The following is a 22,720-nucleotide window of genomic DNA, read 5'->3' on the forward strand; positions in this document are numbered from 1 at the left end:
CTTTAACCTTTCTGTAATGTGTTCATTGTTAAAGTAATAAGCATGTGGGGAAAAGATAAAGCCATTTTACACTTGAAAATATATAGATCAAACCAAACTGAAGGTGTCACCCACTCTTAGCAAACCTAGACCTGTTCAGATGTAGCACCTTTGATGTCTCATCAGTGTGTTGGTGACTAGTTATCCCCTGACAGAGGGGTGGAGATGCTTGTCACAGCACTAGAGACAGAAAAAATCCACAGAAGGCTTTCCTGGGTCAGGAGCAGGACCAGGACTCCCGCCCCCTCCACCCTGTTGTCTCAGCCCTGCCCCCTTCCTCTCGGGTTTCCACCCACACCCTCCTCTCCCACATCCTCACCCTCCTCCTGGTGTCTCCAGCAGCTTTCATCTCCACAATTCCATTCCTCAGCGAGTCCCTGAACTTTCTAATTGAGATCAGAGATAAATATAGTGGGGAAGGAAGGAGGGAGAGGGAGGAGGCCTAGTTTTAATTTGCAGCATTTCCCATTAATAACAACTTCTAATTAAAAAGTCTCTATCTCTCAGCCGAAGTCCAAGGGAAAAGTCTCCCCAGGTCTGTCTAGCTGGAACCTTTGTGCCAGCGAGTTCGGAGTGCGGATTTCTGCCCCAGCTGAGCCTTCTCTGCCAGAAGCCATAATTAAGCTGGAAAAGAAAAAAAAAGAGAGAGGGAAAAAAAGGATGTTATCTAAGACCGAAGTGATCTTCCCTTGATGCAGTCCTAGAAGGATGCCACCCACCTTCCCTGGACAGTGGTTCCCGCTGGGTCATTCCTCTTAGAGAAGGTGGCCAGGGCAGGTAGATGAGGGGGCTGATGTTGAGGGGGGTGAGGGCATTTTTTGAAGCTAGAAGAGCTAAGTGTCACAGGTGGTTGGAAAGGGCGAGCCCCAGAGAGCTCTGCCTGGATCCAAGGTGTGTCTGACATCTTTTCTCTTTCTTTTTTTTCCACATTTTGTCTACTGAAGCTCCATCCTCCTGTGTGTGTGTGTGTGTGTGTGTGTGTGTGTGTGTGTGTGTGTGTGTAGCGGGTGTGCTAGAACTGCTGATGGAGGAGCCAGAGCTGTTAATAGTCTAAGATAGTAGGATGTGCCATTTAGTATTGATCTAAATACAAGTACAAATTTATTTTTTTCTCCAGAAACATTTTTATGTCTTTTGCAACTCACTGAACTGAAGTAGACATAGTAAACAGCTATGAATAAATGAAGGGCTGAATGAATAGAAAGATCCTCTCCAAACTTCAGTCTCATAGCCCCCTGGTTACTTGGCACCTCCACTTGGGTGTTTAATAGGCATCTCAGACTTCCTGTGTCTCAGCTTAACTCCTGATTGTCCCGTCTAGACCTTCCCTTCACCAAGTCTTCTCCCATCTCAGTTGAAGGGAACTCTCTCCTTCTAGTTGCTCAGAAATCTTGTGGCATCCTTGACCTAAATCTTTCTTTCACATGCCACCTCCTTTATCCATGAGGAATTCTTGTTGGCTATGCCTTCAAAATATACCCAGGCTCTTCTCCCCTGTCTCCTGTGGTGACCTTGGTCCACAACCCCATCCTCCGTCTTCTCTATTACTACAATAACATTCTGACTGCTGCTTCCTCTCTTGTCCCCTGAAGTCCATGCCAACCCCAGCAGCTGGGGGGGGGGAATCCATTTAAAGCATATGTCCAATGTTACTCAGATCCCTGCAGTGACTTCCCTTCTGACACAGTGGATCATCCCCAAAGCCTTACTGAAGCCTCAAGCCCCAGAGGGTCTGATCCCCTGTGATCTCTCTCATTGTCTTAGTCCATTCATGCTGCTATAACAATATACCATAAACTGTGTAGCTTATAAGTAACAAAAGTTTTTCTCTCACACTTCTGGAGGCTGAGAAGTTCGAGATCAAGGTGCTGGCAGATTTGGTGTCTGGTGAGGGCCCACATCCTGATTCATAGCCAGTGGTCTTCTTGCTATGGCCCCACATGGCAGAAGGGGTGAGGGAGTTCTCTGGGTCCCTTTTATAAAGGCACTAATCTCATTCACAAAGGCAGCTGAAACCATTCAGTTGAGAGAGAGCACTAAGACTGAGGATCCATTCACGAGAGCTCCCAGTCACTTTCCAAATGCCTCACCTCTGAATACCCTTAGGAGTTAACATAAGAATTTGGGGGAGGCAAGGCAACAGAAATAAAAGCAAAAATAAACCAATGGGACATAGTCAAACTGATACACTTTTGCACAGCAAAGGAAACCATTAAAAAAAAAAAGACAACTTACAGAATGGGAGAAAATAGTTTCAAATGATGCAACTGACAAAGGCTTCATCTCTACAAATACCTTATATAACTCAACAGCAAAAAAACCAACAACCCAATTGAAAAATAGGCAAAAGACCTGAATAGACATTTCTCCAAAGAAGATATACAGATGGCTACAGAGCACATGAAACAATGCTCAACATCACTAATTGTTAGAGAAATGAAAATCAAAACTACTGTGAGGTACCACCTCACACCTGTCAGAATGATCATCATTAGTAAGTCTACAAATAACAAATGCTGGAGAGGGTGTGAAGAAAAGGGAGCCCTCCTGCACTGTTGGTGGGAATGTAAGTTGGTACAACTACTATGGAAAACAGTATGGAGGGATCTCAGAACACTAAATATAAAACTACCATATAACCCAGCTATCCCACTCTTGGGCATATATCTGAACAAAACTTTCCTTGAAAAAGACACATGCACCCCTATGTTCATTTCATTGCAGCACTATTCATAACAGCCAAGACATGGAAACAACCTAAGTGTTCATTGACAGAGGAATGGATTAAGAAGAGATGGTATATATACACAATGGAATACTACTCAGCCATAAAAAAGAACAAAATAATGCCATTTGCAGCAACATGGATGGAACTAGAGACTCTCATACTAAGTGAAGTCAGTCAGAAATAGAAAGACAAATATCATACGATATCACTTATATCTGGGATCTCATATATGGCACAATGAAACTTTCCACAGAAAAGAAACTCATGGACTTGGAGAACAGAGTTGTGGTTGCCAAGGGGGAGGGGAATGGAGTGGGATGGATTGGGAGTCTAGGGTTAATAGATGCAAACTATTACATTTAGAATGGATAAGCAATGAGATCCTGCTGTAGAGCACTGGGAACTATATCCAGTCACTTGTGATGGAACATGATGGAGGATAATGTGAAAAAAAGAGTATACATATGTAGGACCAGGTCACTTTGCTCTACCATAGAAATTGACAGAACATTGTAAATCAGCTATAATGGAAAAAATAAAAATCATAAAAAAATAAAAGAAAAAAAAAAGAAATTTGGGGAGGGAGTCCCCCTGTGGCTCAGTGGGTTAAGGATCCAGTGTTGTCACTGCAGTGGCTCAGGTTGCTGTTGTAGCATGTATTCAATTCCTGGCCTAAGGAACTTCCGCATGTTGGGGACATAGCCTAAAGAAAAAGAATTTTGTGGGGAGGCAAACATGCAGTCTATGTCACTTACCTCCTCCTACCACTATACCCTTAGTCCTTCTGTTCTAGCCGCTGGTCTCTTGGCCACTTTTTGACCATGCTGGCCATGCCCCTAGCTTTGGCTCCTTGCTTCTGTCCTTCATCTGCTTGGAAAGCTCTTCCTCCAGAAGAGCTTGATCCTCCACCTCCTGCAGCTACCGTCCCAGCAAAGCTGTTCTGACTTCTTTACTCTGTAACCCTGCCCAACTCCAACAAGATTTTCCTTCCTTCCTTATTTTTTTAACAGCATTTCCACCTTATGATTTTTTTCTAATTTATCTTATGACTCTTCCCCTCTCTCCTACCCCATTGGAAGGTAAGCTCCATGAAAACAGTGATTTTTGCTGATTTTATTCACTGCTATTATTTCAGCACCTAGAACAAGGTCTGGCACATGTCCTTGCTCAATGGGCCATCTGTTGTATAAATAACGATTAAATGAATGAATGCAAATGAGCTTAAGTGTCAAGTTAAAGTCAAGGTTTACTTTACTGGGAACCATAATTAATTGGAACCCAACCAAGTCTTAGCACCTGGGAAGAAGAAGGAAGTCACAGGAACCTGAGTTTGAAATTTTGTCATTTGTGAATATATGACCTCAGGTATTCACTTAACTTTCTGAGGCCCCAATTTCCTCATTTATAAAAATGGGGGTAATGATAGGATCTCCCTTGCAGGATAGTTGGATGGAAACAATTGAAGCAATCATAGAAAAAAAAATGCTCACCACTGGCTGGGCTTATAACAAGTGATCGGCAAATGTTAGCTAGTGATGGTGGTATGATTTTGTTGTCAACAGCAGACACCTTGTAAATCAGCAGTGACAGTTGATCATGAGGAAGCAAATGCAGTCCTCCCCTGTGGGAAGAGGGGCTCACTACTAAGAGAAAGCAAGGAGAGAAGCCTTGCCCAGCCCTTGTAGGAGCGCAGTTCTGGGATAGCTGTTTTAAAAAATGAGCATAAATTAATGGGCACTGTTAAGAGGAGCATGATCAAGGCGGTGAAGATAAAAAGACTCAAAACCATGCCCTGTGGTGGTCACTAGCAAGAGCTGGTTGGTTCAGCACAGCACTGAAGAAGTTATAGTCTATAGCGGGGTAGGAGATTTTTTCTGTAAAAGGCCAGATAGTAAATATTTTAGGCTTTTCAAGCCATATGGTTTCTGTCACAACTATTCAGCTTTACTTTTGAAGTGTAAAAGCATCCATAGATGATACATAAATGAATAGGTGTGACTGTGTTTTGATAAAGCTTTATTTATAAAAACAGGGGGAGGTCCAGATTTAGCCCCTGGGCTTATAGATTGCTGATGCCTGGTCTACAGGATTCTGTTATAAGATGGCTGAAGGAATGTCTGAAAGAGTTCTGGTCTGTTCTGGGGTCCTCAAGCAGAAGTGGGGCCGAAGGATGGAAAGTACAGGTCTATAGATTTTGTTGCTTTTAAGGATGATGTTTAAATAGCCAGAGCTTCTGGCTTTGCACTGGGGAGAATCCTCATTTGTGCATTTGTTCAGACAAAAGTTAGGGCAACTTGGCAGAAGTGTTGGAGAGTGTATTCAAATATTGGGTAAGTGGTTGATTTAATCATTTGAAAGGAGACTTTCAAAATCCTTGATTATTGGATTTTTCTAAGGTATAAGCATATTGACATTCAGGGAAACAAAGTCACGGTTTTGACACCTCTCCAATGAATGGGTCATTGATATTTGCAGCTTGAAGACAGTTTTATTTTTCAATTATACCACCAAGCAAAATTTGTGTACTTATCCATGGGTGAAAAACCACAAGAATACCTTGTCAACTTCATTTAGGATATAATCCATCTCAGTACTCATTTGGGTCCCTCATGAAGACCCAAACACTAATCATAAACTGTAGTCACTGTCCTGCTAATAAAATAGCATGATAAATGTATGAAAATTCGTTTTGTATTTAGATGCAAGAATAGCAAACTTCTGGCACAGGGACCTTTACTCTTCTCACCCCTATGTATTTAAAAATGTAGCTAATCGATCTTGACGAGAGTTTCTTCCTGAACCTTGGCCTCAAATTGTTAAGGTTCTAGAATTTTTATAATAGGAGAGACCAGGGGCCAGCTTCCTGGTTGGAATAGGGGTGAGGGTATGGGATCAAAGCTGAAGTATGTTAAAGAATGGAGGAAGAACTGATTGAGAATCCCAAGTACCCCAAGGACCCTTGGTACCCCACTGGCCCCACTTCCCCAGAATCCTTCCCAAACGTATTGTTCCAGGGAGCTACCATCAATTTATTGGAGGCAGCTATTTGTCATCTCTGGCTTAGAAAGATCAAGTGCAACAACTGACGTATTCTATAACCTAAAAGTTGGCCAGTAGCCTGTAAATTGATAACCTAAGATTATCTATTGAGCATCCTGTACAGAAGGAATCAGGGAGATGGGATGTCATCATCTTTGACATCATAAGATACCTTAATAAGTTCCTAGAAGTGACTCAAAACTTTTGGGAGCTGGCATTCCTTGGGTCACTACCCTGTGCCAGGTGCTGGTAAATGTGGAGTAAATTGGTGGCATCCATTCACCTAACCTTTTTCTCTGTGCTAGGACAACCTGTGCTTTTGTCTAAATGAGTTATAGGGCTGAAGGATGAGACCTTTATGAGGATGGGATTCTGATGAGAGACTTGGAGGTTGGTGGTCTTAGTTATGTATCCACACTTCAAGCTGAGTATGGGGCAGAGCAGGAGGGCAAGGGTGGGAGGAGAGGTAGTCAGGATGCATGTTTATGGAGAAGGGATGAGCCCAGAGGGGACATGTTTCAGGAGGGCAGCCTTCAGTTTCAAGAATTGGGGGGTTAAAGTGGAAATAGCCATGGTCTTGTTGAGAAAATGGTACCCAACATCCAACCTCAAAGGCAAAGGGGACCATATAAATGATTGAATAGGAAGCATGATGAGCCTTTGGAAGGGTTGGTTGCATGTGGAATTAGATGTGATGGATGGATGAAGGAGGATGATTCTGAACTAAGGCAGAAATGGTGAAGGTGCTTGAGTTTGCATCTCACTGAGAATAAAACATGACGACATCTCTATAGCTCAGGGTTTCTTAGCCTTGACATTACTGACATATTGGTACTATATCATTTTTTTTTATTGCTGGAGGGGTTTTCCTGTGCATTATGGGGTGTTTAGTGGCACTCCTAGCCTCTTCCCACTAGATGCCAGTGGTAGTCCCCCCATCACCCACCTCCCACATTGTGGCAACCACAGATGCATCCAGACATTGCCAAACTTCCCCCAGTCAAGAACTACTGCCTGGCCTGCAAGGTTATGGTACACAGTGCATATTTTGGGGTGTAGAGGAGGCCTGCAAATCTAGACAGGGATCTGGAAGAAATAGAAGAGACTTGTGGGCCTGGAAATTTATTAATTTAAAAGCTTAAGACAGGTTCCCTTAGATCAAATTAGGTTTCATCTTCCTGACTTAGAGGTTTTGTCTCTTATGCTCCCACCATACATCATACATATTCCTAAGAAAGCTTCTAGTTTCTTGTATTGTCAATGCTTGCATGCTTTTACCCCCATAAGACTTTAACTTCTTCTAGGGTAAGACTATACTCTTTGTGTTCCCAGAACCTAGCATGGTTCTAGGCATATAGAAGTTGCTCGTTACGTCTTTTCCAAATGCATGGATGAATGCATGAATGAGTGAGTGATTTGATGATTTCTCTCTGGCCCTCCAGCAGCACATATGGACAAGAGGCACAAACCCTGAATCATCGACACAGAGCAGAGATCAGAGATCAGAACTGGAAAATGATGCGTCTTTTCCCTCTTCTGGAAAAACCTAAGTCATCTTAGGAATGAGGTTCCTGAGTCACTGAGGGAAATGAACCTAGGGTTGAGACAAGCGGCCGAGCTTGAGTTTGGGACCAAGCCAGGGAGACAAAGTCAGCAGGTCTTATATTTCGAGAGTAGCCAAGCCCAAGCCCCACCTCCCTGCACCGGGTCCACAGCAGCTATGCTGACCCCTGCAGCCTTGCTCCCCCACTGCTGCTGCTGCTCTTTAACCTAGCAGCTGGAAGCACACCCACCAGTTAATGGACCTCTTGAAGGGGGGCCGAGCCGGGAGCCATCAGCACAGCTCTCTACCCAACAGGCTACTAAAGCAGTGATTTCAATTAAAGGACCATTACCATGAAATCCTATCCAGCCCCATATCCCATCGGCCAGCGGGAGGCCTCTCTTCTCCCTGTCCCAGGTCCTGCTCTGTGGTTACTGAGCGGCCCTCTCACTGGGGCCCACCGCCTTCGCTAAAACACAGCAGCTGCTGCTAATAAACAAACATATTGATCATACAGATATGGGATGTCAGGGACTTAATTCATGAATGAAGTGAGCTTTAAGAGTGCCCATTGGGACCTGGCTCCGTTTAAAGGGCCAGCAGCTGCCTGAGTACTGTCAAGGTACGCTGCAGGACAGGTCAGAGAGGGAACCTCTTCCTGACCTGTGTCCGTGGTGCCCAGTGGGTGTAGAATGGGATTTTCTGCTCCCTGGCTGCCATCCTATCTGGCCCTCTGCCTTTCTGCCCTGGGACTCTCTTTGTGACTTGGGGACAGTGCCAGGGCTGGGGCCATGGGGGAGGAGGAGGAGAGAGCTTTCCTTAGCTTCCCAGCTCGGGCTCTTGGGCACCTGCCCTAGTAATGGTGACCATGGCCTCAGTCCTCATGGCTGGTCTCTACCAGGACCTCACTGGAACATGTGATCTGAGAGCCCCAGGAACCCTGATGAAGGGTCCACTTGGGGATGCCAGAGTTCCTAGACATTCCTTAGTGCAGTGCAGTAATTTCCAAGCCAGACAGACCACCTCCTCATCAATGTTACCATGCAGTCAATAGCAAAGCCTCTGGAGCCAGAGTTACTGGCTTTTCATCTTAACTCTGGCACACACAAGCTGTATGACCTCAGGCAAGTTTCTTAACCTCTCTGTGCCTTTTCCGTACAAAGGGAAAATTCTTGGTGTGGAGATTAAAATGAACCAATATATGCTGTGCTTGCCACAGTGCCTGGAACAGAGTAAAGGCTGCCTCTGTAGTGATGGCAGCTGACCTACACTGCCTTCCTCACACTTCCTTCAGCCACCACTCTGGGAGGGAGGTTACTTCATGGAGACTCAACACTCTGTGAAAAACTCTTCTTCTCTCCCTGGTGCCCAGATGGGCATCATCAGCCCTTGTCCTGTCCCAGCTTGTAGCTGGAAGTTCAGGGTGGCCCCCGTGCCTGGGTTGAAATCCACCTGACCTGAGCCCTCCCAGGCCTGAGCTTCTGACCATTTGCACCCTGGGACTACTCTTAGGGAAGAACTGATTCTGGAGTTGCACTCACCCAATATGGTAGTCACCATGTCACATACAGCTTTTTAAATTTCAATTTAAGTCAATTAAAATGAAATAACATTTACAAATTTAGGTCCTCAATCACATTTCCTACTCATGGCCATAATATTGGACAATGCAGATGATGGAACATTTCCAACTCTGCATAAAGCTCTTTCAGTGCTGCCCTCAAGATGGTATGGTGAGAAGGGAGGCACCTGTTCTTTAAGCCCTTGCTACTCAAAGTGAGGTCCATGGACCATAGCATTAGCTTGTTAGAAATGCAGATTCTCTGGCTGCAGTTCAGACTCGCTGTGTCAGAGCCTGCATTTTAACACAATTCCAAGGTGGTTTATGTACATATTAAAGTTGGAGAACCATCATCCTAAGCTTCAACTTCCTGTCATGGAAAATGGGAACAATACCTTGTGGGATTAAATGAGGCACCTCATACGAAGTTCTGGCCAGATAGGAAATGCTCACTAAAGACTATACGCAGTCATCTGCCCCGGGGGAAGGGCCCAGAAGTCTGCTTGTCACAAGTCCTAGACCGAATGTGCTATGGAGGCCAGAGGGGGTCACCTGCGGTCCTTCACGGTGGGGATTTTGGTTGGGAAGGGACCTGTGTCTGCTCCCGGCACATGCGCATGTTTGCTTTCCAGAGCCCCAGCTGGAAAGTGCTCAAGGCCAACAGCTCAGAGATGTGGATTAGATGAGTTCAAACTCAGCACTGAGCAAGGGGCTGGGGACCCACGGTAAAGAAAATGTTATCTTTGGCCCACAGTAAAGTGATGGGGAAGCAAGCAAACTGGCAATTTTGGAGCAGTGTGGTGAGGAAGAGGGCAGAGCAATGTCCAGGTGGCTATGGGTGCTAAGAGGCGCTTTACCAAGGAAGCTTCCTGAAGCCAGCGGCTTTGAAGTCCAGATGCAATGGCTGTAGAGCAGCAGTTGGCAGGGGAGATATGGTGAGCACCACGGGCACAAGGATGTGCCTGCAGAGCAAAGGGATGACATTCTAAAGCAAGCCGAAAACGTGGGAAGTGGTGGTGCTGGAGGTGTAGGATTGGAGGGGGGGTGGAGGAGTGAGGGTGGTTGAGGCTGGAGATGGGCAGTAGTCCAGACATGGGGTGGTGTCTGGTAGGCTACAAACTATGCCCCAGTGAAAAAGCTTCTGAGCAGTTTGAGGCAGAGGAAGAGTGAGGCTACGCTTGTGGATTAGAAAGTCATGGAAGTCGTGTTGTACAGAAAGACCTGGAAGGCAGGCAGATCATTAGGGCTGAGTGTACAGGTTCAGAGAGAGAGAGTGCAGGCTTGTACGTTAGCAGTTGAGCTTTAAAGACACAGTCAGGCATTACCCTGCTGTGATGGGTCTCATTAATTTTGAATTTGAGATCACTTTTTTAAAGGTCTGAGCTGAACTTATATTCAGAGAGAGCCTAGGTCCCCATATCTATCAAACATAGCAAAAGCTGTTTGCAGAGGAAAACTTATAGCCTTAAATGCCTTCATTATTAATAAAGAAAACCCCTTCCCACCCAAAAGGTGTGGCATTAGGTAATAACCATCTCAAGAAATTAGAAAAGGAGCAATTGAGTAAACCCAAAGAAAATGGGACTAAAGATAAAAGCAGAGATTAATGAAACAAAGATGAAAGTATATGAGAAAGGATAAATAAAACCAAAAGTTTGTTCCTTGAAAAGTCTAGCAAAATAGATGAATCTGTTTTAAGAACCTGATTAAGGGGAGAGAGAGATATTAATGAGAGAGAAAACAGAGATGATATAAATTAATTGCCTCGGCAACAATGCTGAGAGGAAATTGGAAACATAGAGCTTGACATCCAAGAGCCTTCCGCACTTTTCCTACTGCAGTAACGGGTATGGCAGCCCTACCCATGCTGATCCCTCCATTCCCGGCAGCCCGAGGGGACCAGTGATAATTTATTAATGTGATTCTCCTTACTGTCGTGTAAGACTACAGACTCAGGTTTATTGAGCTTCCCCCATCCCCTGTATGACAGACACTGTGTTAATTACTTTGCATGATTTTTATCAATAGCTTCCACTAGCTGAACCAGAGGAAATCAGCACCTCATAGGACACCCATTTTACAGATGAGAAAATCAAATTTAACATGACAGAGTAATTTGCCCTAAGCTCCTCTCTGAGGAGGAGGCCTGCACCCTCTCTTTGAATTTGTACACTCACCCCTAATGTTCTCCCTGCCTTCCAGGTCTTCCTGTAGTTGCGGATTCTGTCTGACTGTTGGACTGATGTCAGTACTGTGTTTAACCCACTCTTCTCCTCTTCATGGCACTGGCCATGGGAGGGGTGTGTTTGAAGCTGTTAAGGGGAAGGAGCAGCATCTGGGTAACCAGCCGGTGATGCTCTGAGCCTGGGCTCCAGTCATGGTTTTGTCGCTGAGATGCTTAATTTGAGGGAGTCATTCAGACTTCCTGGGACTCAGCTTACTCTTCTTTAAAATAAGGGAGTTAGGAGTTCCTGTTGTGGCTCAGCGGGTTACAAACCTAACTAGTACCCATGAGGATGCAGTTTCGATCCCTGGCCTTGCTCAGTGATTTAAGGATCTGGCGCTGCCATGAGCTGTGGTATATGTTGCAGATGAGGCTTGGATCCTGAGTTGCTGTGGCTGTGGTGTATGCCGGTGGCTACAGCTCCAATTCAATCCCTAGCCTGGGAACTTCCATATGCCACAGGTGCAGCCCTAAAAAGAAAAATAAATAAAAAACAAGAGAGTTAGACTGGGCCCCTGTGGTTTTAAAGTCATTTTGTATCTTTATTCTTAATTTTTTATTTATTTTTTTGCTTTCCAGGGCCACACTCATGGCATGTGGAAGTTCCCAGGCTAGGGGTCAAATTAGAGCTGCTGCTGCCGCTGCCAGCCTACACCACAGCCAGGGCAATGCCAGATCCTTAACCCACTGACTGAGACCAGGGATCAAACCTACATCCTTATGGATATTAGTCTGTTCCTAACCTGCTGAGCCACAATAGGAACTGTCTTATGTCTTTAAAAATGCTTGGTTCTGGAATTCCCTTCGTGGCTCAGTGGTTAACGAATCCGACTAGGAACCATGAAGTTGCGGGTTCAATCCCTGGCCTTGCTCAGTGGGTTAAGGGCCCGGTGTTGCTGTGAGCTGTGGTGTAGGTCACAGATGCAGCTGGGATCTGGCGTTGCTGTGGCTCTGTTGTAGGCCGGCAGTTACAGCCCCGATTGGACCCCTAGCCCGGGAACCTCCATGTGCCACAGGAGTGCCCTAGAAAAGGCAAAAAGACAAAAAAAAAAGTGCTTAGTTCTCAGACCTCATCACTCATTCAGATAAGCCTTCAGTGTCAGGTAGTAAGGTATGAAAGTCCCAGCTGTGCATCTTACTCACCTTCTGTCATGGGCCCCCTGGCTGCCCTCTAAATAATGAGACCACGACAAATGCTGCCACAGTAGGTAGCACATGGGGTGGCATATGGCAGTCCCGCCCTTAGACCTGGCAGCCCAGGCTCCTGTCCAAGGCCCACCCCACCCCCCTCTGGCCTCCTCTGGCTGTGCCCCTCCCTGGGGGCCAAGAGGGACACACCTCCCACAATCCACTGTCTTTTCTCCACCTCACAACCTGGGGGCTGGGTCTGTCGTAGCTTTCCCATCTGTCCAGGGCAATGTAGACCTCTGGCCCTGGGCTGCCTCCTTGGGGTGAGCCCACTGGTAGGTGCACCTTCCACCGCCGGGGGAATGGGAGGACGCACGATGGGCTGTGAACAGAGCCTGGCTTTGCTGGTCTTGGCCTCCACAGGCAAGAGAGTACCAGGCTTCTCATGGTGTGAGAGTGAGTGGGGTGGAAAGAGAAGGGTGAGCCAGGCAGGGGGCTTATCTGAAGTCTTGTCCTGCCATAGGTGCCCCAGAATGGTTTGGTTTGTTTGGCCATGACCATGGCATGTGGAAGTTCCTGGGCCAGGAATGGAATCTGAGCCACTGCAGTGACCCCAGCTGCTGCAGTGACAATGCTGGATCCTGAGCCCACTGTGCCACCAGAAACCTCCCAGAGATTGTTAATAAAGGAAAATTTAGTTGCTTGGTAAGTGTTAAGCCCCCACAAAAGACGTGTGTGTGTGTGTGTGTGTGTGTGTGTGTGTGTGTGTGTGTGTGTGTCAAAATGAGAGATCCCAGAACAAGCCAACTTGACTATTAGGGGGCTGAGTGAGTTAACACTCTTAGAAAAAGGGAATCCCTCAGAGAGATTGAGACTGCCAACTTTGGAAAGCCAGAGTTTAGGAGGCAAATATAGGGAAACCAGAACAACAGATGTCTGTCTTAGCTTTCCCATCTCACAACCAGCTCAGGCCCTCGGCCCTGACTTGACGCTGACCAGGGCAATCTCTGAGGAGAGCCTGGCCTCTGAAGGGCTGTGCAGGGATGCATTCACTTATTCATTTGCCCATTGGCAAGTGTTTATGGAGCCCTCCCGTGTGCGAAGGACAGAGCCAGGGGCAGTGCGGGCGGAACCAGCCCCAGGCCCACTGCATTGCAATACAACCTCATAGGGGAGACAGGTGCTGGTAGAAGAGTCGTGGAGAGGATGTAGAAGGATGCTCATGAGACGCCAAGGAGGTAAAGGGCCAGGGTGCCCTGAGGCCTCAGTGCAGCCCTGACCCAACCTAGGAATCAAGGACTTTCCTGAGGCAGTGGCCTTGGCGGTGGGCAGTCTGTAGGCAGTCCCAGGGGCAGGCTAGAGATGACATATGAAGTGGGGGAAGAAGTACCTGGAAGGTCAGCAGGGGTTGCAGGGGAAGAGGCAGCATCACAGGAGCCTTTCAGATTCTGGCCCCATTAACCGATTGCAGGTGGGACCATTTCCTGAGACAGAAGGACATTAGAAGCGGCTAAGGTCAAGGGTAGGAGTTTGGCTTTGGACCTGTTGATTCTGAAGTACTTAAAAAACAATTCGTTTTGAAATAATTTCAAACTTAAAAGAAGAGTTGCAGGAATTGTACAAGGAATCCCTGCCTTCCCTCCTCTTAGACTCCCCAGTAGTTATTATTTAGTTGCATTCATTCATTCCATCACCTTTAAATACCAGCCCCCCAAGCCCCACCCCCAGTGAAGACACTCTTCATTCCCACGGGTCAGGAAATAAACCACAACCCTCATTCTGATGTCACCAACCATCTCCACTAGGTCTTTTCCTTTCTGGCCCGAGCTCACCCAGGGATCCATGTAGCTCTTGGCCGCCCTGTGTTTTGGTCCCCTCCCATCTGGAGCATTCTCTCTTTCCCTGACTTGCAGGTGCAGTTGGAAGTGTACAACCAACAAGTTGGTTCTTCTGTAGGATAAACCTCAACCTGTGTTAGTGTGAGGCTTCCTCATGACAAGACTCAGGTTTTTTTGTGTCAGGTTTATTGAGGTTTAGTTTACAGACAGTAATATTCATCCTTTTTAGTGCATGGTTCTATGGCTTTTGACAAATGCATAGCACTGTGTAACCAACACCACAATAAATAAATAGAACATTTCCATCCAGGGCTGCCTCATGGGCATGTGATCTGGGTAGTTACATAAGGCATTGTGCTCAGAAGGGCCCCGTGCTTGGCTTAATGGTGTCCTGTCACTGTCTTAAAATACTTAGTTTTCAACAAGGGGTCTTGCATTTTCATTTTGCACTGGGCCTTGCCACTCCTGTAGCTGGTCTTGTTCCACAACAACCCCAAAAGTTTCCTCCTTCTTCTTTCCAGGACTTTTGGGAGCAATTGATTTGTGTTCTGCTCCTGCAATTTTGCCTTTTCCAGGTGTTATTTAAATAGGATCACTTAGTATGTTGTTGCCTTTTGAGGCTGGCCTCTTTCACCCAGCATAATGCATCTGAAATTCATCCCTTTTGTTCCATGTATCAGCAGTTGGTTCCTTTTTATTCCTAAGTACTATTCTATGATATGGCTATATTACAGTTTATTGATTCATTCACCAGTTGAAGGACATTTGAGTTGTTTCCAATATTTGGCAATTATGATTTAAGTCACAATAAGTGTTTACATACAAGTTTTTGTGTAAACAGATGTTTTCATTTCTTTTGAATAAATAGTGATAATCAATAGAGTGAAATTGCTGGGTTGAATGATAAGTGTAGGTTTAATTTTTAAGTGCCAACTGCTTTCCAAAGTGGCTGCACCATTTTGCATTCCCACTAGCAATGGGTGAGGGGTCCAGCTGCTCTACATTCTCACCAGCACTGCATGTTGTCCATAGTTTTATTTCCTCCATTTAAACAGGTGTATAGTGATTTTATTTTGCATTTCTCTCATGATTAATGATGTTAGGCATCTTTTCCTGTGCTTGTTAACCATCTGTATATCTTCTTAGTTAAAAGTGTCCATTTAAAAATTGGATTTTTTTTATTAATCAACTTTTGAGAGTTTTTGAATATATATTCAAGTCCTCTATCAGATATGTATTCCAAATAGATTTGTCCTGACATACTTTTGAGATCCCCAAGTGGTTAAAGCTGTTGGTCAGAGGAAAGTTCTAGGCTGGTGATATAAAAATGTGGCTTAATTGGTGTGTGAATTGTAATTGAAGACACAGGTAAAGGTACAATTGCCAAGGGAGAAAGCAGAGCGTTGAAAGAGGAAATAGCTTAAGACTAAGCCTTTAGGAGTTAAAAAAAATAGTAATGTAGTAGTTAGGTGGAATGGGATGAGCTAGAATGGGAGGCTGAAAGAGAGCTGTCCAAAATGTAGGGGACACCAGGCAAGAGTGAAGCCAGGGAAGAAGAGAAAGGAATGTTTTAAGAAGAAAGGAATGGTCAGGAGTGTCAGACACGGTTGAGAGACTGAAAAAGATGAGGACTGAAAAATATCCTTCCCAGATTTAGCAACGTGGAAGTCACTAATGACCTTAGCAGGAGCTATTTGTGTGCAGTGACAGAGAAAGGGCAGTATTCACACCGTTCGTAATGACACAGCCTTGCTCGTAGTTAGAATATTGGAAGAATTAAATATTGATTGGTGAAGAGCCGCCACTCTAGCCCACTAGCTCTTTCCCTGGCTCCCCTTGGACCTCCCCATGGTCCAGTAGCAAAGTCAACATCCCAGACAGCAGAGGGTCTCCGGGACTCTGCTAGAACCTTATGGTTAGTTGATCAGTTTCCAGGCCATGTTGGTAACTAAATATCTTGATGGTCACTGCTGGGTAGAAGTCATATTGAAGTTACTTGAGAAGTGAGTTGGAAGTGGAAAAACTGAGATAGCAACAATAAACCGTTCTTTATAGAACTTTGCTTTTGAAGGGGAGGAGAGAGACAGGCAGAAACCAGAGGAAGATGTGAATCTGGGGTGGGAGGGCAGGTGGCGTTAGATTGTTTTCCTGTTTCTTTTCAGATGAGAGAGACTTGAGCATATTTAAATGCCAGTGAGAAGTATCTTAACCAGGAGAGATGGCTCTAGTCAGACAGATCCAGGCACTTGAGTCTGCGTGGCTGTTATGTTTACATGTTTTTCAATGTAAATTAATACATTAGAATTCAGTTTGTATATTCATCCAAAGAACTCAGTTGATGTCAGTTGTCCCTAAATGACAGATCAACTCTTAGTGTTTGAAGGCCAGATCCTGGATTTTGGTAAATTCATAGTAAAAGCTACCTTGGAACACACACTGTTCTCTGGTTAACCCACCTGGCACTGACCCAGCCTCCCTGCTAGAGATCTGTTGGGTCTTCATAACAGCACCCACACAAGCCCAGGGCAAGTAAGCCTACTGCCCAAACCCCAGCTGTTTCCTGCTGACCCTGGAGGTGGCTGAGGGTGTAGGTCATTGAGTATCCATTAGAAATGAACCCTCCTCCAAGGAGCTCACCGTGCAGAGGAAGAGACAAGACAGCACTAAACCAACTTAAGTGAATGTTAAGGAAGACTGCCATGTGCTTTCACAGGTACAGACATGACGGGAACCCAGAGCAGGAGAGACAGGCTCCACTCGGGGAGGTGACTCCTTTCTACAGTGAACTTGAGTGTCCTCCTCCCCAGCTCTGTGTCTCATCTCCCTGGGATTCCTCACACCCTTATTCACAGTTCAGGCCAAGAAAGTTGTATCTGGGATGGCATCCCTGGCCTTGCCCTCCATCTTCACAGCTGCACTGGGTCAGGGTTGGGTCAGACAGATAGGTGGCACTTCTGGCATGTAGGACCGAATCACATCCCTTCCTTCAGACTCTCTTCAGACACTCCTAACAGAGTAGTCCACTTCTGCCCACCCTTCACCAGTCATCCCGCTCTGCCTTGTGATGTCTACCTCTACTTCAGTGACTGGTGGTTAGTAACTCTTCCCGGTTGACTAGCCATGTCTTCCAGCACCCCATTTACTAGACAGAGAGGAGAACATAAGCTTAGTTCCTGGGGGAGCCTTTTGATTCAGAAAATATTGCTTCCTCCCCAGGGGAGGCCAGCTTCCCTTTTTTGACCAAATTTTCGGTGGACTTGTGTGGAGAGCTTTGGCTTGAACTGACCTGCAGATCCCTGAGGTTTGCCTCCTCCCTGGACAGGGCCATCCTTCCTTCCCAGCGAACAAAGGAAGGAGCTGTACTGGGTAGTCCAGAGGGCCTTTACAGCACGGCTGACTTAAGGGGCCTTTGTCCTTTGTGGTTAGAGTCTTCCCTGTGCCAAGGACACCCAGGCACTGCTATACTCATTGCCCACCTGAAACAGCTGCCTACACGGGGCGCCGTCAGGGGAGGCCACCACCGGTCTTGTGGTGATTCAATTGCAAGGTTATGAGTATGGATAATGGGAAATAATGCCTCCTCATCATTTTTAACCTTTCTGAATAATGCTTCTGTGCATAAGCAAGAGGTTTTTATTTTAAAATCAATTGTGCTTATTGTGCTCTTTGGAAAAATAAATGAGAATCTGGGAAGAAAGAAGTGGGATCCAGGGTTTATTAACACAAAGAGTTTGGAGTGGAGTGTGGTTACATGGCCTGCTGAACCCAGACTGCTGTTGTCCTGGAGGCCAGGGTTAGCAGCCGAAAACCCCAAGTGGTTGCCATGGGAAAAGAGCTTCTCACACTGCAAAAATGTATCAGCCATATGTGGGCCAAGCAGCTGTCTTCTATTACCTTCAGGTGCCCCAAGAGCCTCCATCCCCACCCTAGAGAAACGGGGTCCTCATCCCATGGAAGGACTTTTAAGTCACAAAGATTAGATGTCCAATCTGGTTGAGCCATTTATTAGCTCTGTGGCCTTGGGAATGTCCCTTGACATCTCCTCCTTAGAATGGAAGGAGCAACAGCTACCACAGGGAGTTCAAAGCATCCCGGGAACCTTGGAGCCGATGTAGCCGATGGCTTGTAGGGGGCCTGTGGCTGAAAATCCTACAGCTCACTCCCAGGGTAAGATGTCTGTTGCCAGGGCTGGGGCCGGGGCCAGGGCTGGGGCTGGTAATCTGAGGGATCCAAGTGGCTGAAAGAGGGGCTGTAATGTTAGCTCAGACCCAAATCATTTCTGTAGCTGCCTTGGGCAGCTATGGCATTCAAGTAACAGCACTTGTAATAGTGGAAATGCCACCATGTCTGGCTCTGAGATATCCATGCTCAGTTCTCTATAGAGCCACAACACACACTCACACAACACACATACCACAGCACACAAATACCACAGACACACATACCACACACACATAAACACAATACACACACACACACCACACTACCACCACCACCACCACTGCATCTGTCCTTGTCCCCATCTACCACTCAGGACCTCATACTGCTTTTCAAAACCCACTTACACATCTTAAAAGAGGATGGAAGGAAATTTTATCACTTTTGCTGGGGGAAAGCATGAAGAGGGTGGTTGCTATTGACTCTGTACTGGAGCTTGTTCGTTTTACTAGTCACAGCACTATGCATAAAATAACATCCATCTTCCAGAGGCCCTTCAGATACCCCTTCTTTTCTTGACTCCCACAGACCTTGATATAAGTTGGGATGGTCATTTGCCAACCTAGGCCTCCATGATGGCAAAAAGTGCTTACTGGAGAAGCCACATCCTCAGTTTCATTCCACTGATCCACATTTATCCATCTTCTGCTCTTTTCTAGGACTCTCTTATTGTGACTTATGTCCTATTGGGACCAAAGTAGCAAGGGTGGAGTGAGGGAAGAGGGATAAAAAATGAAATGACTACTTCTTCCTGCTCACCAGAGATTATTCATGAGATTTGATCCACTGGGCTTGGGGTCATTTTCATCTCATGTCTGGTAAGAAGGTGAGAGTGAGGGTGGACCTAGGATGGGGATCAGATGCCTGGTGGATGAGGCTCTGTAGGGAGGTCTCAGACCCAGGGTGGTATTGATATCATTGTATCCCATGGCACCCCTGGGGTTGTGCAGCACAGAAGCGCTGATGCTCTTCACTCCTTGAACTGCAACTGCAGCAGGCATCACCCTATAAGTCTGCCTTTCCTGCCTGCCATGTGGTAAAGATTTATGCCTGGAGTGACCTTTTAAAACTTGATCTCTAATATTTATTCCATTCTAGAACTCCAAACTCATTCAAGAAGCAATTTCACATGCCTAAAAGACACTCATGCTCAACTTTACCTGGATAGACTGGTTGGGGCAGACAGTGTTGGTTGCCTAGTTGTCCAACCTCCCTGCATCCCAATCCTTCTTTGATGGTAGAGCTAGCCTTCTACTATAAGTGTTAATGTCACATATTCACTTTCTAGCCTCTTTTGCTTCAAGAGTATGGACAATGGGATCTAATCTTTGCCAACAGAACCTAAAAGGAAATGTCGTCCTTCCTGATAAAAAAGAGATACATTGGGAGAAAATGTCTCTTTTTCTTATTATGAATATGGTTTTGTGAGGATATGGTGCATGGAACCACAGCCGTCATCTTGGGACCATGAGGAGACAAGTCAGAAGGAGGTTAATGATGATGGAAGAGACTTGTTCTCTGATGACATCATTGAACCAATAGTTAGAACTTTGAACCTCCTTTCTTCCATAACTTGTTAGTTTAGGTAATTAAATGCCTTTCCTGATTAATCTTTGTTGAGTGTTCTGTAACATGCATCCAAAAGCATTATAACTGATATATATTCATCCTCCCATTCATCACTATGAGTGTGTGGAGTTGTGTGCTGGGAGGAAAGGAGTACTGGGTTAAGAATCAGGTATTAGTTCCAGATCTTCTACCATCTTCTTGTGGTGGGTCAGGGAGCAGTAAGACATAGCTTAGAGGGTTAGGCTAGACCCTTGTGTTTGATAGAACTGAATTCAAGAACCAGACACCAGCGTACAAGGCCATTCCCAGTGTGCTGGGCAGAGAGGGTACAGCATTACCTTCTTGAGAGTGTTCAGGGAGCTACTTTGACCTCAGGCCCACCTAGAAGATGACAGTCAAGTCCTGGACCACCTCTAAAAGTCCTTCTTATAGTGCAGTGGAGATCTGAACAAAGTATGTCTCCTCTTGGCTCTTCTTGGCTCAGGGACTGTCTAGGATAGGCCTGCAGTTGGCAAGGTTCAGAACCCACACAGGACATGGAGGAAGTCTGAAAAGGCTTAGCTGGTGTGGTCTGAGACCATTGGCTAAATTTTGATCTTTGCTTTTTGAATTTTTCATGTTGTCCGTGCCTTCCATCAGGCTGGCTATGAAAACGTTGTCTGTGTCATACTTTGGTCAAGCTCAAATTACCCTTAGAGGCAACATCCTTGTCTAGAGCAGGAGCTCCCTCTGCAAAGGCAGGATCCTTAAAACCTCATTTGCCAAATGGAGAATATCTTTTGGAAATACAGAACATTAGAACTGAGGGTATTGAGGCCCAAATAGGAATGGATGATTTTCTAAGCCTGCCAGCTGGTTAGTGGAAAAGCTTTGCCTTGGGTCAACATCCTGGACACCCAGGTTAGTACAGCTTACGTGACACTAGATAATACACGAAACCATTTCGTGGGCACCCAGAACAGCTGAAAAAAAAAAAAAAAGGAGTTGGGGAAGTGTGTTCATGAAAGCTGGCACTGAGGGCAGACCGGCTTATCTAAGTATCTTACCCTGTCAGGCTTTTTATTATCTTCCAAGACTTGGGCTCAAGTCACTGGGAGAAAGGTGATATTAAATTTTGAGGGCTCTCAGACATTCACATAAGAGGCCCTCAGATTTTGATGGGTACCTCTCTTTTAGGATTAATTTTAACAAGATGACAGTGGGTCCAATTTGCTGTGGCCTGGATGAATAATTCACCTCTGGTATTTTCTGAAAATCAGACATCACTCATTGGTGTTCCATCAAAAGCAGCACTGTTCGGGCCATTAATTCTGGTGATGATTCTCTTTTTCAGGGGGCTATACAGTAGGTAGCTGATGGGATCTTTTCCCCTGTTGAAGTGGTTTACAGATTAAAATAATTCAAGAAGCGCTATCATTCTTTGTGCTTTGTAGGTCACTCAAATGAAAATTTAAGGACCAATGATGCAATCCACATTTATCAGGGAAAGAGCAGCCCCTGGTGTTAAGAAGTCCTCAGGAGGCTAGGTTGAACTCCAAGTGACTGGAATAACTTACTCCAGGTGCTCTGAATATGGATGGCCTGCATCTGCCTGTGTTGAATGTCGATGCACCTCCACACAGTCATGTGCTTTATGGTAGCAGCACCCACAGAGTCACACTTACACCTGCAGAGACACCCAGAACTGTGGGACCTGTGTGGTAGAGAAAAAAAAGTGCATGGATCACTAGTTAAGCAAACCTGGGCTCCCATTTCATTCCACCAGCCAATGTCTAGAGCTAATCTCTTTCATTCTCTGGATCCTAGTTTCTCCATCTGAAAAATGGGGATAATTATACCCGTTCTTTCATATTTTAGTAAAGATTAAGTGAGATCACGTACAGGAAAAAAAATGAATAGCATACAGCAGGGCTTCAGTAAAGGCCACTTTCTTTCCTTTTTTCCTTTCCCATCACAATCTAACAGCTGCTTGGGGATTTGTTTCCACTCCCCAGAAGGTCTGCAGGTCAGAAACTTATTTCACAGCAAAGTGGTAAAGACCCAATATGGCTGCTGAAGACCATGCAGAGAGCGAGGGGGTTTCTTTGGCTCTTCCCTTTCCTTAAGCAGATGCATCTGCTTCTCATCAAAAAGTAATCACATCCCTCATTCCCAGAGGGAAACTGACTTCTGAGACGTTTTTAGGTGTTGGGTATCATGGTAATAATAGTAATAGCTTCCGTCTCTTGTGTTTTTATTACGTGCCAAGCATCACATTAAGTGCTTTATGTTGCTTTCTTTCCACAGGCTTATCCATGGTGCAGGAATGGGTAGTCTCAGTGCAAGGAGACTCAGGCCTGGAGAAATGAAGTTGCTTTTTTATAGAGTTCCACAGCTAAGAAGAACTGGAGTCACAATGTGAGTCCCAAACAAAATCTTCACTCTTAATCAAGGGTCCCAGCAAAATGGAGGTAATCCACCTTTTCACTGATGTAGCATGTATTGTATCACATTTATTGTCAATATTGCATCGGCATCGATATTGTGCATTTTAAAATTTCGGACTCTGGCATGGCGTAACTGACATAGGTATTAGATAATGTTTGTCTCCCTCTCTCCTTTTTGTTAAACTGTATGTAAATAATGTATGTTATAAATTGTAGATAAGTACTACTCAAAGTGTATCTCAGCCTCACTGGGCATCCTCCTAGAAATGCAGATTCAGGCTCTGCCCCAGGCCTGCTGAATCAGACCAAGGAAGGCAAGGGTATGCTCAGGGATCTGTGTTTTAACAGGGCTCCAGGTGATTGGAAGAATGAGAAACATTAGGATGGATATTTCTTTGAACCGCTAG

General features: G+C 45.5%; 1 protein-coding gene across 2 annotated transcripts in view; it reads left to right on the forward strand.

Annotated features, from left to right (window-relative positions):
- Positions 1–22,720, forward strand: part of MRPL46 (mitochondrial ribosomal protein L46) — a 162,262-nt gene that overhangs the window by 138,573 nt on the left and 969 nt on the right. The window contains exons 5-6 of one of the 2 annotated variants that reach the window (XM_047767500.1): positions 22,174–22,284; positions 22,662–22,710. In XM_047767500.1, coding sequence (XP_047623456.1) covers positions 22,174–22,284; positions 22,662–22,695 — 145 coding nt within the window. In that variant the 3' untranslated portion in view covers positions 22,696–22,710. Of the gene's footprint in view, positions 1–22,173; positions 22,285–22,661; positions 22,711–22,720 lie in introns of those variants that run through there. The other variant, XM_047767498.1, reaches the window with a different exon arrangement.

The sequence above is a fragment of the Phacochoerus africanus genome, chromosome 2 (genome assembly GCF_016906955.1).
Source record: "Phacochoerus africanus isolate WHEZ1 chromosome 2, ROS_Pafr_v1, whole genome shotgun sequence".
In the NCBI taxonomy this organism is placed as follows: Eukaryota; Metazoa; Chordata; class Mammalia; order Artiodactyla; family Suidae; genus Phacochoerus; species Phacochoerus africanus.